The 17,725-nt window shown below is 38.6% G+C and overlaps 1 protein-coding gene across 3 annotated transcripts in view; it reads right to left on the bottom strand.

Annotated features, from left to right (window-relative positions):
• The window catches only part of DPP6 (dipeptidyl peptidase like 6), a 508,132-nt gene that overhangs the window by 128,021 nt on the left and 362,386 nt on the right, over nucleotides 1-17,725 (bottom strand). For all 3 annotated transcript variants that reach the window (XM_086741833.1, XM_086741830.1, XM_086741831.1), the window contains exon 5: nucleotides 16,675-16,749. In XM_086741833.1, coding sequence (XP_086597959.1) covers nucleotides 16,675-16,749 — 75 coding nt within the window. The remainder of the gene's footprint in view (nucleotides 1-16,674; nucleotides 16,750-17,725) is intronic.

Here is a 17,725-nt window from a genome sequence, read left to right as displayed (position 1 = left end):
ATATTTGAAGGTAGCAGAGTTTTTGGCAATTGTTTTCTCTGTAGACCCTGTGTGCCAAGTCATCCCGCCAACATAAGTCAGCACAGATTTGAGATTGCTCTGAAGGGTTCTAGGTATTACCAAAATTGGGTCACAAAAGGTCCCGTGCCAGCTGTGACCAATGGGTTCTGTAAAAGTCATTATGCTAAAACCACTGTGCCAGAAACACCCTCCCACTGGGCTTCTCATCCCAGGTCACAGCACAGATCTTGCTTACTTTCAATCTACATTATGCTCTGCAATATGTGATGTTTACACTGAAATCGTAAAGGATCCAAGAGACAGATCTATCTGCTTCCACTTAAGTCTTGAAAAGGCAATTTATCTCTCTAAAATTCAGAAAAATACAGGACTAATTATATACAACAGCACTTTGTTGCGAAGCCACTGATCTAATTTTACATAATCAACAAATAAACCTGGACCTGACCAGATGACAACGGAACTGCAAACACTGCAGCACATACAGCAGCAGAGAAGAGCATGTGCCTCTCCACCACCACCACCAGATTCCAAAATAACAAGCAAATTGTGGTTCTACAAGCTACAGAAACAAAATGGAAGAAGCAATTTTTGTGCCACATCACTGCAGATCAAAATATGGTGTGAATGGTAGAGTAACATCTCCTTGAAAACAGTTGCTTCATCTCCAAGCATACAGATCCTGGTCCAGTAGGGCTTACGTAAATAGAAAATATACTTTACTTAAGAACAGAATGGATTTGGATTAATTTATTCATTGTGACTCTTCATATAATTTAAATTACAATCCATAGGTTTTGTGCTTGCCCCAAAGCAACTGCACAAATACTTGATGTAAGTCCAAAAAGACAGGCAAGATCCTGTTACCTCCCTACATCTCACCTGTTTTGTCACACAGAGACTTCACTTTCATTAACTTCTTGTTAGAAGTTTGAAACTGACACCATTATTTTCAATTTGGCACAGCCCATGCAACTCACAAAGGAGTAGGAGAAAGGTTTTAGATGGAAATTAGGGAATTTTTAGGAGGAGACTGCGAAATGTGTTTTCAGTATATTTTGGCTGGTATGAAATATTACACTACCTGCTGAGGATTTATCACTAGTATCAGAAAAAAAGAGAAGAGTTTAGTTTACACTTCCATCGTCTGTGCCAGTTTCTGTCACACATTGTGGGGTGATATCATGCTAGCACCAGCAGTAATCAGCATTTATCGAAAGACTTTCTTTTATGTTCGTATGACAAGGTGCTGAGTCTATACAAACAAGAGGTACATGCAGACTTTCTTTCAAGGAGGTTTACAAGCAAAGAAGGGAGAAAAAGCCCTTAGAAGAAGACTCCCCCAAATCAGCCCAATCCTTTCATCTTCCAACAGGCTGATTTATCAAAACAGCTAATTTAGGGTCCTACCACTCAGCATATTAAACAGTTCGCAGATACGAGATTAAACTCAGGTGGACTGTCTGCCATGATCTCCTGATTATTACTTACTTGATAGATACAGGAATAAAACATCCTTTGCATTCATTTTCTACATGACTCCATAGAGCCACCTGGTCCTTCATGCAGTAGTGTTACCTACGTTAAAGAATTATCTAGAAAACTCACAACAAATCCCACAAAACTTAGAGTACAGGGGGTAGTCTACAGGGTAGCTGTCTTATAAAGCAGTTTGCAAGGCTTAATACAAATTTTCTAGTATTAATGTCTTTCTTCTTTTTCAGGAATTGCACATTTCATTCAAAAAAAGTCATTCCAGTACCCCCACATAAAAATGAACACTCTAAATAATCATAATAAATAAAACTCTACAACGGTTGGCTAAAGTCTGAAAATAGCATGAATATATTTTAATGTAATTAATCATAGAACATTCAGTAGTTATCTGGGTAAAAGAAATTAGTTTTTATTCTGTTACATTAAAGTATATCTCCAAATAATAGATCCCCTCAAGATTCTTAACAGACTCAAATTGTCTATATAATCTATTCCCTTTTATACTCTATAGTAAGAGAGTAAAAATAGAGCACAAGTGGCCGGTGGAACAGGAACTGCCAGATCCATTAAAGGGGTTTCCCACAAAGAATCTCTAAGAAGACATTTGCTGGAAGTAGATTATATAGCCCATTTTCCTACTTGTGCTAAGAGCAGACAAATCCCCAAATGCACATATGAATGCCAAACCGATTGAATAATCCCAAACATTCGACGTAATTACATACTCCACCTTTCAAAATGGTCCTGGCACCTTTAAACGGTAACTCATGCTGTGATGCAAAATATGAAGGTAAAAGAAGATTTGGCCTTTAATATCTGTGATATTCAACCAGGCTCTGAAGTCGACAAATTAAGAGGGAAAAGAGAATAAAGTAGAATGCAGGAAGGCTGCTGCTCTGCATTGTCAAACAGCTCACATATTTGGTACCCTGTTATTTAACAATGGCATGAAAGGGAAAAACAAGCTCAGTAGGAAAACCACAAGCAAATATTAAACAGAGGTTGTGTTTCCTTCTACTACATGCATACACCATGCACAGTAAAGGACGACCTGAGTCACTACCACACTGTCACATTGATTCTTCTATTAGTCAGTCACCAACAAGCAAATATTGTGTTATTTTTACAGAGTAACTATGTAATTCGTACACAAATCTTCCAGTAGAGAAAAGGATAATTGTCTGACTAAAAATGCCTCACTCTTTATGGTATTCTGTGGACAACTAAAGCAGGTCATTGTACCTGTTTGTAGAATTTTCTGTGTTTTTGAAGAAAGTCAACATCAAAGACCAAGTTTTAACTTAATGAATCAACATAGTTTGCCTTGATCAAAATTCTTTATGATACCATTGGTTTTGTTGGGGCTGTACAACCTGAAAACTGATGAATAACTTGAACCCCTCTGTTCTATTGAGAAGAAATCCTTCTTTTCCCATTATGTGTTGAACTGGCCCTACAAAGAGATGAGAAATCCATTCCTGTAACTGACTACTGACTTCTCTGATCTTCATTCTCCCATGTATTTGTGACTTAGAGTGATTTAGAGTGATTTACCTCTGTGTGAGGCATGGTTTGCGGGCAGTTAGGTAATAGTCCTTTCATTTTTTTCTCTCAGTGGAGACAGACTGGACAGTAGTATTCTTCCCAGCCCAACTATTTTAGCAAATTATTACCACCATGTTATTGCTAATAGGCACTTCATAGTAACCAGCCTGGAATTAGATTGTCTGAAAGAACACATGCTATCTATTCCTTTTATGTCACTGTAATAAAAAAAACAAACATGCCAAAATCCATACTGGTATTCTGTACTCTACATTCAGTGAAGCTCAATTGCTTGCAAGACTAAACAAATCAATAAAGCCATATAATTTGAGATCTTTCCAACATCCTCACCTTCAAATTGTGATACTGACCTATTTTGTTTTCTTCTGAGACATCAAATTCTCTTTTGTCTCTACATTGAATTATCCCTTTACATTTATCTCTTCCGAAGTAATGTATCTCTAATACAGTCTCATGTCATATGCCAACCTGTTTCTACAGCCCTCCAAGGAACACCGCCCCTTTCTCTTTGTGCCTCTAATTAAATTAGGAAAACCATAATGAAATGCTATCAATGAGCATTTCCTGTGCACTGGTTGAGCTGGCAGCCAAATAACCCACAGCTGTTATCAAACACTTGATTTGGGATGTTCTTACCCACTGCACCATATTCAGCTGATCAGCCACATGTGTGATGTGGTCACAGCCACAGGAAGCACACACTGAGAGTGCTGCAACACTCCAGGATGGTCTGGGGAGCTCAGGAAAGGGCAGAGATGGGGGAAATAGGTTTAAGTAGGAAAGTTGACAAGAAGAAGGGGTCTCTGGATCAACCGACACACAGAGCATATGGCAACATGTTGGATTTTCTATAATTGTCTCTGCCTTCCAGAGGAACTAACTTAAATAAATGTTTGGGCAACAGGAGCAAGATATATACCCAGGGAATGTACGTGTTACAATTTAGTTATTGGAGGAAACGATTTTTCTTGGGAAGAGGAGGGGAAGATCCCGACCCAGCAGTGTAACTGAGCCTGGGGGAAATGACACAGCCAGCACTAAGCAGTCAATGTCTCAAAGAGACCCAACAGGTCAGCGCCTCGTCTCAGCCACATCAGTATGAACAAGGAGCTGCTCCACTGCTACCCAATGTCACAGGAAAACAAGGATCAGCTACTTGGTATCTCCAAAATCAGGAAGAAATTTTAGTGTTTGATTTGGAAGAAGAGAATAAAATGCGATGTACAAAGGTTGGAGAGTGGAAGAACACAAGAGGCAGTGGATCATGAGGAGGAGTCTCTGCATGGCTCTATTTTTCAAATCTTTTAACAATTTAATCTCGAAGACTGAAAATTAAATCATTACAATATAAGCTTGAAGAAGCCTTCTCTATGAGCTTGTCCTTGGAGCAGAGGACAACCTGAACAGCTGTCCAGTCACGCAGTGCTGTGAATGCCCTGTCACCCACCCTGGAAAGGCTTCCTCGGAGCAGCAACAATCTCACATCAAGGTGACATCAGGAAGGGACAGCACATTCATGCCATGGGGAGTTGCATTTCAGAAACGTTTTTAACTTGAGCTCAAGCCAATTGTAATAGGGCCATGTGCTGCAGGCAATATCCACAGTTAATATGTAAATCTCTCCCACAAACATACAGAGGGAGTGCTGGGATTAGAAGCTGATTTTCCAGCCACCAGATGAAAGGTCTCCAAACCAGCAAAGGCAAGGAGTTACTCTTTCACAAGTAGTGTCGTCTCTAGTTTGCAAAATAACCATAAATAAAGTGGGATGGCAACATCCACTACAGTAATAGATGGAATGCAGTGTTGTAAGATAATGCTGTTACTTCATGTTCCACAAACTGATAATCTATCTCAGTTGTTTCATTATAATAATTATTTCTTAAAAGATTTGTTTCCAAATTACACTTTTGAGAGCCTTACCCTGCTGACGATGCCAAAAGGGAACTTCAAGGCCGGCTTTAGGATTTATGACTTTGTGACGTGGTGGAGGTAAAGTGGATGCACTTTTTGTGACAAATGCAGCTCCAGAACCAACTTAGGCTACAGGTATTAACATACAGCTCGTCTGCCAGATCTCACCCCCAGGACAGCGTTAATCCAATCTGCCAACTGCTGCTGCTCTCTAACACAGCTCTGCCCTGCCAAGCAATTACAAAAGCCTCCTTTTGCTCCCGAGCCACCTGTCCCTCACAGCACTCCGCTGGCACCAGCAAGCACTTGCAGCCACTGGCTTAAAGGACGACTGCTCCATTTTTAACCAGTAAATAAAATGGCAGCTACAAAACACTCGGTAGGATTTTTGCATCAGACTTTGTGCACTTACTCCTGCTTAGGTTATCGGAAGCATTTGCAATCAAGTTATTAATAATTATGAGTGTGGATTATGAAATGAGCTTTTTTTGTTGTTGTTGTTTTTAAACTTTTATCAGTATTCATATCACACAGTATAAACTCCCAGGTTCCCCTCCCACTCTGCAGCAGGCGTAGGGTAAGACTGGAAGGAAATTCTCCAAGCACTGCACTTGCCTGTTTTATAGTCCTGCTCAGAAACTTGGAAATGAGAATTAAATTATCTAGTACAAAGTTAATGTTGTGATTCTAACACACCATACATTATATCTAAGGAAAAGAAGTAAAAGACAAACAAATAAATTTGCATTGTTTTGTAGTAAGGATAAAAGTAGAAAAGTAGCCTAGGATCAAATAAAATTTTCGAAGGAGACAACAACTATCCCAAACCTAGGAAACACAGAAAACCTTCAAATCCATACAAAATCACACAAAACATGTAACTGTGATTCTCTTGGAATATCTGTGGTCATAATAATATCTGTATTTGGTCAGACCCAAAGTCCATCCAGTTCACTATCCTGCCTTGGACAGTAGCCTAAAGCCGACTCAGAAAGAAAAGCTTGCTTATAGTCATCCTTCCCCAAAATGCTTTCCCAGGCTCTCACAGTTTGCAGCTTGGAGCCACTCTCTGCAGCTGTCTACTTTGAGGGATGTCCCTGCCATTGACCTCTCCAGTCATTCTCTATATACATTTACCCTTTTTGCACCTACAACCTCATGTAGCAACACTCTCTTTCCCAGACAACGGTGCCAAAAGCCTGTTTGGGGTATGATTCCTCTGACCAGTCTTTGGTGTCTATTTTAACCTTAGTTTTACACCCTGGAGTACACAGATTATAAAGGCAGCCCAGGGTAGCTAACACAGATGGGGAGTTCACATTGTTCACATCCACACTCACTTGACTGATGCTCACCTTCGTTGACTTTGGAGTAACATGTGTAAGGTCTGAAGGACAGCAGGAGAAATCAATGCTTAATAATCAATGCTTTTAATGAAACACTACATAATGTCTCCTTTAAGAGAAATATTTCTTGAGCTGGGCAGACTGGATGTGGAAAGACTCTAAAAAGCTCTTTTATGTGAAGTTTACCATCCAAGTGGTGCAGCTTTGTAGCAATTATGCGAGAACCAAGCCATGAAAGTGGGCTGAATGCTTAGTATATCTAATTAATTTATTCACTATTAAATAATTCACTTAGCAGCAGAAATTAGCAACTACAGAACCACAGGATATGTTCTTTCTATTAAAATTTGCTCTTAGCATATCAAAATTGCTTTTTCTACTCTAGCAGTAGAAAGGGTGAATAATACAAAGAAGTTAGCACTGTCGTTGAAATGATGGTCATAGTTCTCAGGGCACTCTTAGAAGACTCAAAGACAGGAATCCAAGACAAGAAAGATGAGACCTTCAAAAAGCATTAGAAAATAGAAGTTTAAGAGCCCCAAAGTGGATGTGAAAGGAGAATGAAAGTATTCAGATATATGCCAGGGACATTGGTCCAAAAATGCTCTCTCTGTTCAGTGAAAGATTCATTTTCCAGTTCCATATGAGATTAGAAGACTCTGAGCTGTATCTCGATGTGCATGTGGGTCTAATTCACTGGAAGCAACATTTCTATTTTCTGACATAAGGAAAAATAAACTGAAATCACAAAGAACAAAGCAAGGCTTTTTGTCTGTCATCCTTGTGATGCTGTGGACATCTTCCAAGGGGTAAATGGACTGTGGTGACGATGGGCATCTCTTCAAAAAATGAGAGGAGAGCAAACAGGACAGGAAGAAGCACAGAGCATCCCCTGTGCCTTGCCAGCTGCACAGCCCTTCACAGCATCACCATCAACACCATCGCTGCACTCTTCCACTCTTGCACATAAAAATCTGAGGAGTCATGCTTTTAAAGACCTGACTAAAACCCTCTGATTTGTTTCCCTTTTCAAGAAAGCTTTTTTGGGGGGGCAAAGAACAAAAGAAAAGAGAATAGAAGATTCCATTTCCAAATCTGGGTCATTAGCTGCCCAAGGAGGAACATAAATTGTTGGTTTTAACATAGCCCTGATAAGAACAGAGTTCTGCAGGCAGTTAAAGAGATAAAAGGCACTTGTTCTGCCTAAACACAGAGCCACACACTCCATGGATTCAGGCATGTAACTCAGCTAAAGAGGAGAACATTTGATGCGAAGATTTGCATTTCTGAGTACCGGAATTTCATTGGGGTGCTCTGCACAGTAAGATCTGGTTTTCCAGAAGAGGGCACTAAGTATATTTTTTCCTATTTCAGATATTAAAACTAACTAACTAAATAAAAGAGACTGGAAATCAGAAAAATTAGATTAAAAACTACTGCAGGCTGGGACTGCTTCCTACGTTTCTGCATAGACACCAGAATTAAATTCTTCTTGATTTTGCTTTATAATGCCTTTTAAATCACTGTTGTTTTCCCATTTTAGATCTTATTCTTAATATATTTATTTCCTTAACATTTTAAAACAACTATCTATACTTATAGCAATTCAGCACAAAATGGGATTGTTATTGTCCCTAATAACTTAGGAAGCAAAATTATGCTAAAACCAGGAACTCACCTCCAATGTAGTTTTGAAGCTTCTGTAAGTTGCAAGGAAACTAGTTCTTTATTAAGTTCTATTTTTTTTTCACTAATTTTTATATAATTGCATTTATTTCTTTCCTCTTAAGGCACAGAAGGTTCCTCTGGGTTTCACTAAGATGGATTCCCACAGGAGTGTAAGAAAGAAAACTACAACGATTTTACTGCTGACTGTCTGATTTTGACTATCTGCACAATTACCTTACCTATGTTTTATTAAAAAATAAATTGCAGGTTATTTTTAAGATGTTTTGTGAATTTTGTTAGAAAATTAATCTCTAGCAGTCTGTTTGTTCAAGGTAGATCACCTATACACTCAGAAAAGGAAGCGGAAATAAAAATCTAATACTATCCAAGCAAATAAAAATTGGTTATTTTTGTATCATAGTGTTTTGTCTTGAGTCTTTTTATTTTCCGATCTCTGTCTGATGAAAATCTCATTTGCTAAAGAAAATATTTACAGAGGAAGACTGCTGATAGCTGATACCGATACATAATACACCTATGTACTCTTGCATGACAGGCTAATTATTTCAGACTTTTGATATTAGTCTAGTCTTCCCTGGAACGACAGATTTGCTTTTCAGTTTACTGATGTATATCTGTGTCTGCGAATAAATGCAGGATACATTTTGTTGGACTCTGCTACATGACAAGGCTGTCCAACTTAGTCTGAAATATTATTTTGCACTCAGTCATGTCTGTGCAATTTGTGTTGAAGTCTCCTAGTTGAAATTAGAAGGCTTAGAGTTTTGTCCTAACTCCATTTAACTACATTATTAGAAGAACAGCAAGAGTTTAATCCTTTGTTTTTAATAGAAAGTAGTTAAAGCTCAGAGGTGGCACAGCAGCTGAAGTCAGCATACTTAGTTTTTAATGCACTCCAATTCACACTGTTAGTATTTAGTTGCAATAATCACACTAAAAAAAAACTCCCTGGAATGGAAGCTCCGTAAGAAATTGAGATTTGGTGCAGTTTTACTGAAACAATTGCTATAGAGGGAGCATGCATTAGCAAAACCAGAATGTGGAAACTGAGGGCTGCAGGAGGACCTGCTGGGCAGAGCTTTGCCTCTCAGCTCAGGTGAACACACCATTTTCATCATATTAGGAATGTACCTAGATCATAATTTCATAAGCATCAACTTCCTGCTGAAAACATCCCCCAATAATGGTAGCAACAGAGCCAAAAAAACCTGGGATCCCAAAGTGGTTTTATTGTTTGCTCCAAGAAAGAGCTGCAGGTCACAAGCAACCATGGTGGCTACCCATGATAAACTCAGGGTCCCCACCAGTTCCTTCGATGCTGAGATGATCCCACTCCCAGAGCACCTGCTGAGGATGTGATGCTGGGGTGAGCACCCATTCCTTGCATTTAAGGGATGCAAAAACCTTTTTCCATGGACAACAAATACAGGAAAGCTCCACCCACCCATTCCTCTTTGTTGAGATTCAGTGCCTATCATTTCCCTTTTATTAAGAACAGAAAACAAAGAAAAAGTATTCAGATTTGGGATATGTCATTTCACTCCATATCTTTTATTGCTGCTTCTACCCAGAGTCACAATGATAAACCCTCAATTTTAACTGGGAACCCCTTGCCTCATGGCCCAAGGAACTTAACTATGAAAATGTCCCTGCAGTTCATGTATTTGAGTCCTTAACCCCACTCTACCTTCTTGTTTAAGCTGGGTTTTTTTCTGTAATTAAACTGACTGTGCCAACACAGAAAGATTTCTTGTAAAAGCAAAGAATAACGCTACATAAAGGAACACATTTTCTGCTAGAGCTTTGTAGGGATTTGAAATGAAGCATCAGGCTCCTCCAAAACAAATAAAATAAAGAATAGGTTTGACCTCTTTTTTTTCCCCTGTGTTAGTCCAAAATTGGTCCTGGACATAACCAATATGAAATTAGTTCATATAGTTTCTCCTTCAAAAAGGAGGTCTAGGATTAAACTTGTCATCAATTGTTGCTCCATTGTCCTGTGCCTGCATCCAAAAATTTATATTCTAAACACACAATGTGACAGAAATTGGACAGAGCGATGACTGCTGAGCAGTAAGAACAAATATTCCCATCACCTGGTAACATGTTTACTCAATTAAAATTGGCATCCACCCTCCCATAGCAAGCATTTTTAATTTTGTAAGCATGTGCAGCAGAAAAAAAAAATTGTGATTGAAAGGGCTCTGCTGTCAAAGGCACAACTGAGGACACCTGAGAAGACAGTGTTTGCACAACGCTGTAATAGAGTTTTGAAAACCCATAAATCCCTCTAGAGTTGTGTGGCAAACTTCCCTCTCTCTCTGTGCCACTGCAGACATAAAATATTAATTAGGCTGAATCAATTACGGATACCAACATGCAACAGAAAAACTCGGTACGTCGGTATGTCTGACAGAGATATTGTTACTTCTGCCTGAACTGAGATTCATCGGCAGGAAAATCTCGTAGTTGCTCAGACTTTCTAGCAGCTTTGATTTATTTAATGCAAAGTAACAGTGAAGTGCTGCTGTCCTGGGTGAGCTGCACACCTCCAGGTCTGACAGAAAAGCAAATGGAAATGTAGAAATATTTTTGAGTCAACCTTCTCTGATGCTTTTGAAAATCCTCTTTTGTCTATCCTGTTGCTGTTCAGCCTGCATTGAAAATGGCAGATTAGGGAATTTATTCACGTGGTTTTGAGATTAGAAAAGATAGACAGTCTTTCACAAAGGGTATTTCAATTAGACCAGATTCATAATTTAAAAAACCCCACAACACTCTATTTCTAAAATAAATTATTGCCTCTAAATTTTGTCAAATAAATAGCTGCTGCTTCAGCTTCAAATACAAAGAAAACCATCACCCGGAAAATTAACCTCCCCTATGTTCTCAGCACTTTCTTGTTAATACAACATTTCTGGGCACAGAAGCCTTGGCTTTTGTTATGTACATGCAGCCAGAGCACTTCTGTTCTCCTTATCACTGCAAATAGGATAAAAAGCACAGTATTAAACAAGGATATTTACTCTACTGGTCTTGTCTGTTGAAACAATATGACTCAAAACAGGACGTAAGAACATGTAAGAAGAAGGAGGAAAAAGAAGGCCCCCCACTTTCAGCACTGGCACCCCAGAATCACCTTGCTAAAACTCCACGTGGGCATGCTCATAAAAATGGTGCAATTTTCAGAAGCTGTGAGCATTTCACCAAAATATTAAAAATTAGCTGAACGGTATCAGCAATATTTATTCTGAGGGAAGCAACTGAAGATGCTGTTTTCATGAAAAAGACCCAAGATTTAGCAAATCATCATATTTGATGAGTGGCTGGTCTACATGGTTACACTAATTCATTAATAACTTGACTTCTGCTCATTACAGAAGCACTGAATGATTACAATCCCCTAGTGAATCCAGAACAGATAAGATGTTTTACTTGAAGATACACACATGCACAGATGTAGTAATAAAGAAACATTTTAACTAATATAAATGTTACATCATTAGACCTGATTTTTTCTTCTTTTTTTTTTTATGTAGGAAGTGAAACTTCAGTTATTTATCCTAACAACTCCTAAATTATTCTTATAAGTTAACAAAGTTACAGTGATTTAGGCTTGAAAATGTTGGGAAAATAGTTTTAGCCACTAGGCTCTGATAAAAGTCAACACTGCCCTTATATCGTGCAGCTTTACAACGGAGAAGGAGTCCTTCTGGTTTACGAGCAAAAAGATACAAAACTGCATTTGTATGAAAAAAAAAGGATAAGAAAACTATAAACATAAGCTTTTCCCCTGAAAATGCTCCACTCAAAAATTCTACTAATTTGCAACAAACACCAAAAATTCAACAAATCACTAAACCAGGTAGCATTATTTTATGGTACAAATGTTCTAACTGTGCTCACTTTACCTAGTGTAACCACTATACATTCTCATTGTTCCTGAAAACAGTTTTGGGTAGGAAGAAAAAAGTAAATTTGAAGTATATTTATTGCCATAGAAAGAAAACAGGTTTAAGTAAGTTTCTAGCACTGGTAAATACATTTCAATTAAGTAATAAATATCATAGCTACAATATGAGCAGTGTTACTGATGATAGTTATGACAGTGTCTAATTTTCAGAGGCATATTGATCATAATAATATTTCTCAACTAACTCAAAAGGATGTTGTGAGGATTCATTAATATTTATACTCATTAGTGTTTTTGAAATAACAAGCGTTATAGTATTTTAATTTTTACACTACTAATTAAAGTAGTATGAGGTTGTAATTGGAGCCATAAGCACAAAATCTGTTCATCTCACGTAACAACCAGACTTGGACAAATAGTGAAGAATAGTAACAACAACAGTAATAATATGCTACTTTCTGTAAATAATGCTTTTTTACTTCATTCATGCTCTAAACACAAAGTCCAGGGTTTGTGCTGGGTCTTTCCGAGATCTCTTTGGTCCTACCACTCCTGCGAGATCTACGGCAACAGGCAGGGTGAAAGAAATACTAAACTCACCAATGAACTACTCTTAAAAAAAATAGTTGGACCTGCTCTAGTTACAATGGTGATTAATTCTTCGCAGCTTTCTGCATTATAAAAATGCATTCCTTTAACTATGAAATAGGTAATAGAGGCTGTTGTATCAGCCATAAAAGTCTCTAAGCCCTAATTGTTGTTCAGAAGACTTAGCAGTTTGGTCTGTATTAATCAGCCAGGATTTCCTGTGTGTAATTGCTCTTAACTAGCTCAAACACAGTAATGGACTGGTAAATTGGAAATGAAGAACAAATAGCTTTAAGAAGAATCTCGGCCACTTTATTTCCTCTCTTGCATTACAATGACAGCTATTCATAATAAAGCCAATTAAATATTCTCTATTTAATGTCTCATCATGTCACTCAAGAAAATAACTTTTCTTCTCATTTACTTTCCTCTATTTCTTTTATCACCATTACATAAACTTCACTGGTTAACTCTGATGACCACAGGAAGCTACACAAGCAAGCCTGTGGGGTTGGTTACCCCTCGTTATTCTTACCCCATCTCTCTTCCTGTTGCAGAAATGCTACTGAATTTAAGAGGTGGTTTGTCGCTTGGCTATTTAGGAAATCCCTTTGGTGACCCAAACATGATTCCAGCCCAAACACCAGAGACCTTTGGGTCTTCTTGGGAGGTATGCAGGGAGGATGGAGCTCATCCAGCAATGCTGGCGGAGCCACGCGCTGGGCAAGAATGGCTTTGACCTGGCACCACCAGAGACAGCCTTGACCTTCTGCGCTCTTTCTGCTGAGATGCTATGGCTAAATCCCGATTTGCCTGTGTGTCAGGATTACTGAACTCTACAGCCAGAGCCAGAGCTATTCTTGGGAAGGATGATTTGAAATCAAATTTTCTCTACGAGTGCATTTACTCCCCAACGCTTTCCCAAAACTTCACCTTGTGCTCAGGTTGGACCTTGTTCTAATGTAAAGAAACAAAAAACAAACAAACAACACAAAGACTGCAAGAGAAAAATTTAAAGACAAAGAAGACTGGTGCCTTCCTTATGACCTTTTCAGAAAAAGAACAAATTTTCCGTGTTCAAGGTTAGAAAAGCTCCCTATTAGCACAAGGCTTACCCAGAATATTGCTGCCTGAAAGATTCAACTTCTGTAAATATAAGTGCTACCAAAAAAAAACATTTTGAATGAAACCTGACAGCCTGACTAGCCACAACGTACCCATGCCAGTCTCACAAATGCCTGCCAAGCTTCCTTGGAGAAATATATTTGAAGGAACAAGCTTTAATTCATCATCCTCTAAGACGATGAAGTGATACAACAGGAAAACACACATTAGTTGCCTCAATTTCTTTGCAAAATAGGTGTCTGCCAGTTCAGGGCTGTGTTATTCCAGTGCGGGTGTGTCAGTGCTGTTGCCCAGACCCAACACTGAGCAGACATGCTTCTGTGCAAATAAACAGAAAAAACCTTAGAAGAAAGCTATTACTGGCAGGAAATGACTTTGTAGTATTTTTCTTAAAAATATTTCACTTCATTGGGGTGGCACACTATGCTCTTCTGCTTTGATGTTTATTTCTAGCAGATATTAAAAACAGAGGCTAAATCCATTCATATTAGAATTTAGATAAATGATTAATTCATTTGATGTATATTAAGGTGTTATACACGTATGTAGATACAGCACAATGTATTGTGTAACAAGATTATGAAAACATCTATACTCACAAACAAAAGGTAGCCCACCACACATTTAAATGGCAAAAAGTAAAACAATACTTTCTGATACCTATGAAAAAAAGTATAGAATAGTCTCAAGAAGTTTCTTTTTTGAAAGCATTGGTAGGATTAAACTTTAAACAAATGTCCTTTGCCAATAAATTTCCTGAAATTTCCTTTTGACTTTGCAACAAGGACAACTGCCCAAGGCCTTGCTAACCAATTTCTTGTGCTGCAGAGAACAGTATAATTTGAATTTTGTCCAAGAATACAGTTTGAAATGCAGAAAATGTGAAAAGCTAACTAACGTGCAATTATTTGTAGCCACAGCCTGCATACCAAGTGAGAAGAAAGCTGAAAAAGTAATTTAACAATTATTGCAACTTTAGTAAACAAAGAGTCACCCATCGTGGCTTAAGCATGCTATATTCAAGAGCAAATCTTACCATTCTTTTATTAGAATGCTGCTTCTTAAATAAAATCATTGTATCCTTTACAATCATGGATCTTAAAGAAAAAAAAAGGAGGGGTTTAACTTTGGTTTCAGCAACCTATTTCAGGAAGGCTTACTATCATAGTCTTATGTACCAATACTTGAAAAAATTGCAATGCTCTCTTACACTGAATACAGATCTAGCCACATCCTGAAATCTTCCCAAAGGTCATGTCTCCAGCTTGCCACCTCGGGCTTTCACGTCTGGAAGAAGCCATGGTGTGAGGAAGGGAGCACCAGGCAGTGTGCTGCTCTCTCTTCTCCAGCCAGGCATCTAAAGCACCCAAACCCCAGTGTTATTCATGCACGCCAAAATCACTGATATGCAAGCACTGAAATGTAGAGAGGAGGATGCAGAGGAAACACATTCCGTCCCTTTCCACCCTCCTTCTCCATTACCAGCATCAAGCATTCCTCTGCAAGCTGAACACAAAGTCTCGGCTGCAAAAGCCGCCATAACTCTTGTTTCTTGCAGATCTTCCCAGTGTGCAGCACTTCCAGTGGCTAAAGGTTGAGAAGCAAACGTGAATTTCTTACTACTGCTTTTTAGGAATGATTTTTTTTTCCTCTCATCTTATTTTTTCTTGTTATAGGAATTTTTCTTTTGCTCTCAGAGGAACGGAGGAAACCCTCTCTCCTCCGAGCTCTTCCAGTTTGCACAATGCCTCTGAGAAGTGCCGGCACAGGGCTCTCACAGCCAAAGGCCAATCTCTGCTAAAAGAACTAAATTTTACAAAACACCTCTGGCACACAAGGCAGGGGGCCTTTCAGGCAAAGGCTTTGCTTGCACAGTGGTCATTAGCTCATTTTCCCCATATTTAGATTTAACTTAACACTTCCACATCCATTTCTCTCTAGAACCCTGCAAAGCTTCAGCCAAGTGAAGTTGCACCAACAATGATTTCCCAGAACAAAGCCTTTATGAATTATCCCTAAAGTTTCTGATACAGTTTTATTTTAAGTTTTTCTAACAGTAGGCATGGCTGTCCTGACTTTTATTCCACTGCGAGTCAGGAATAACTCCAAAGATGACAGCAGAGAAATCAGACGAGCAACAGAGCCACAACCTCTACTACCCAAAGGACCAACAAATTTCCTTTGGTTAGCAGCTGAAACTAGATTTATTTTACGGAAGAAGAATTAAAGTTTCTGCTGAATGAATTATTTTCTTTTTAAGGAACTGGTGTAATTCTAGATTATGGAAACAAAATGTATAGGATTTATAGTTTATCCAAGTAGTACAGCATAGCTATCATTCAAACATTTCAGGTCTTACACTAGCAGAATTTAAAAAGAAAATAAATATTATTCATGCCTAAGAACTGCTTCCCATGTGTCTGATTCTTTAGTCATCATTCTAAAATTACTCGTTACACTTTTCCCTTTTGAAGTTTGGGAGAATATTCATCCTAATCTAAAACTTAGTCTTAACCCAATGGTGATTTCTTACAAATGATTTATAACTAATCCTCTGAAGAAAAGGATTTATAATGAAAGTGATAGCTCAACTCTAACTGCAGTACTGGGAACGGTGACACCATAATTAATGTATTATTTCAGTTGTGGGAGACACTGACAGTTGCTTTTTGTTCTAGGGAAGAAATTTATAGTGTGACTGAGACAGCCACCATGGAAAAAAAAATCACAGAAGAGGAATAGAAATCCTTGTAGCAAAGACATGTCCCTACAATCCCCCTCCCAAAGACTATAAAATCCTGGCAATGACAGTGTTTCCTCTACGGTGTAATTCATACCTTTCTCCTCTACTAGATGGCAGTGTGACATGCTCTCAGAACATCCAAGCGAGAGGTTTTCTTTCTTTGTTTTACAGGAAGCAATTAATTTAAAAGATCATCTTACTAGCATAGAAGTGGGAAGAAAAAAAAAACCCACCGCTGGCTGTGTATTTTGAAATCGAAACTGTTTACTTACTGGTTCAACATTAAAAGCAAAAAGTGCATATTCCCGGTCAGGTGAGACTTCATATCGAATAGCCTTTAAGGAGACCTAGAAAATAAATCAGACATTGAAATAAATATTTTTCAGTTTTCAAGCCAATAACATCTAGAACTAATCGTTATGATCCTGTTTCTAATGATGAAGAATACTGTCAGACTAAATGTCTTGAAAAATAATACATGTCTTTCAAAACCTGAAATGTTTTGTGGGCACATAAATACTCCTATAAGAGAAAGCATAACTGCATTGTAACTCACACCAGGCACCTATCTCAAAAAATCAGAGTTTTCCTTACAAGCTTACTGCACAGTGGCTGGTAGGGCAGTTGTGGGCAGCAGACAGTAGAAAATCCTGATAAATATCAGTTTATTAATTCTCTCTCATTCCCTGCAGTCACTGGCCAAAGTGCTGGAGGTAACAAACAGTAAATTGCTGCTTGAGCAAATTATCATAAAGAGACACCACCACCTGCCTCAATTAAGACAACACCGAGGAAAACTATCCCATTTTCCTCAGTTAAAAAATCTTCGGGATGCTGTGGTGATACAGCGTCCTGTATCACCCCGACCAGGGTTCTGCAAAAAGCTGTGCTGTAAGTCTTACTAACAAGAAGAGATGTCAAAATACCTCAGACTTGTCAGGAATTACCTTTTTCCTGGTCCACTTATCATTTGTATAGTGCAGACATCCTTTCTCCTTTCCATTGTGTTTCAATATAATACACTGCTGGCTCACACAGCACCAAGGTCAAACAGAGGTGCCACTAAAATGTTGCTTACCCACTGCCTTTTAAATACCACCCTCTCGCCTAACAAATTAGATGCAAGTCCTTGGGAGATTCCTAGGGAGTAATTTGGAAGTGGCAACTTGGACTGCAGGGCAATGCATAGCATCCCACTGGGAGAGTTCTCTCCAAAGCCAGCAAGGATGGAGGCCATGTGTGGGTAACTCAGGGGGGATAAATCACAGAATCATCAAATAGTTTGGGTTGGAAGAGACCTTTAAAGGTCATCTAGTCCAACCC

This window comes from Chlamydotis macqueenii, chromosome 2 (genome assembly GCF_036417535.1).
Source record: "Chlamydotis macqueenii isolate bChlMac1 chromosome 2, bChlMac1.mat, whole genome shotgun sequence".
Lineage (NCBI taxonomy): Eukaryota > Metazoa > Chordata > Aves > Otidiformes > Otididae > Chlamydotis > Chlamydotis macqueenii.
The sequence above is the reverse complement of the archived record's forward strand: the minus strand, read 5'-3'. Positions and strand labels throughout refer to the sequence as shown.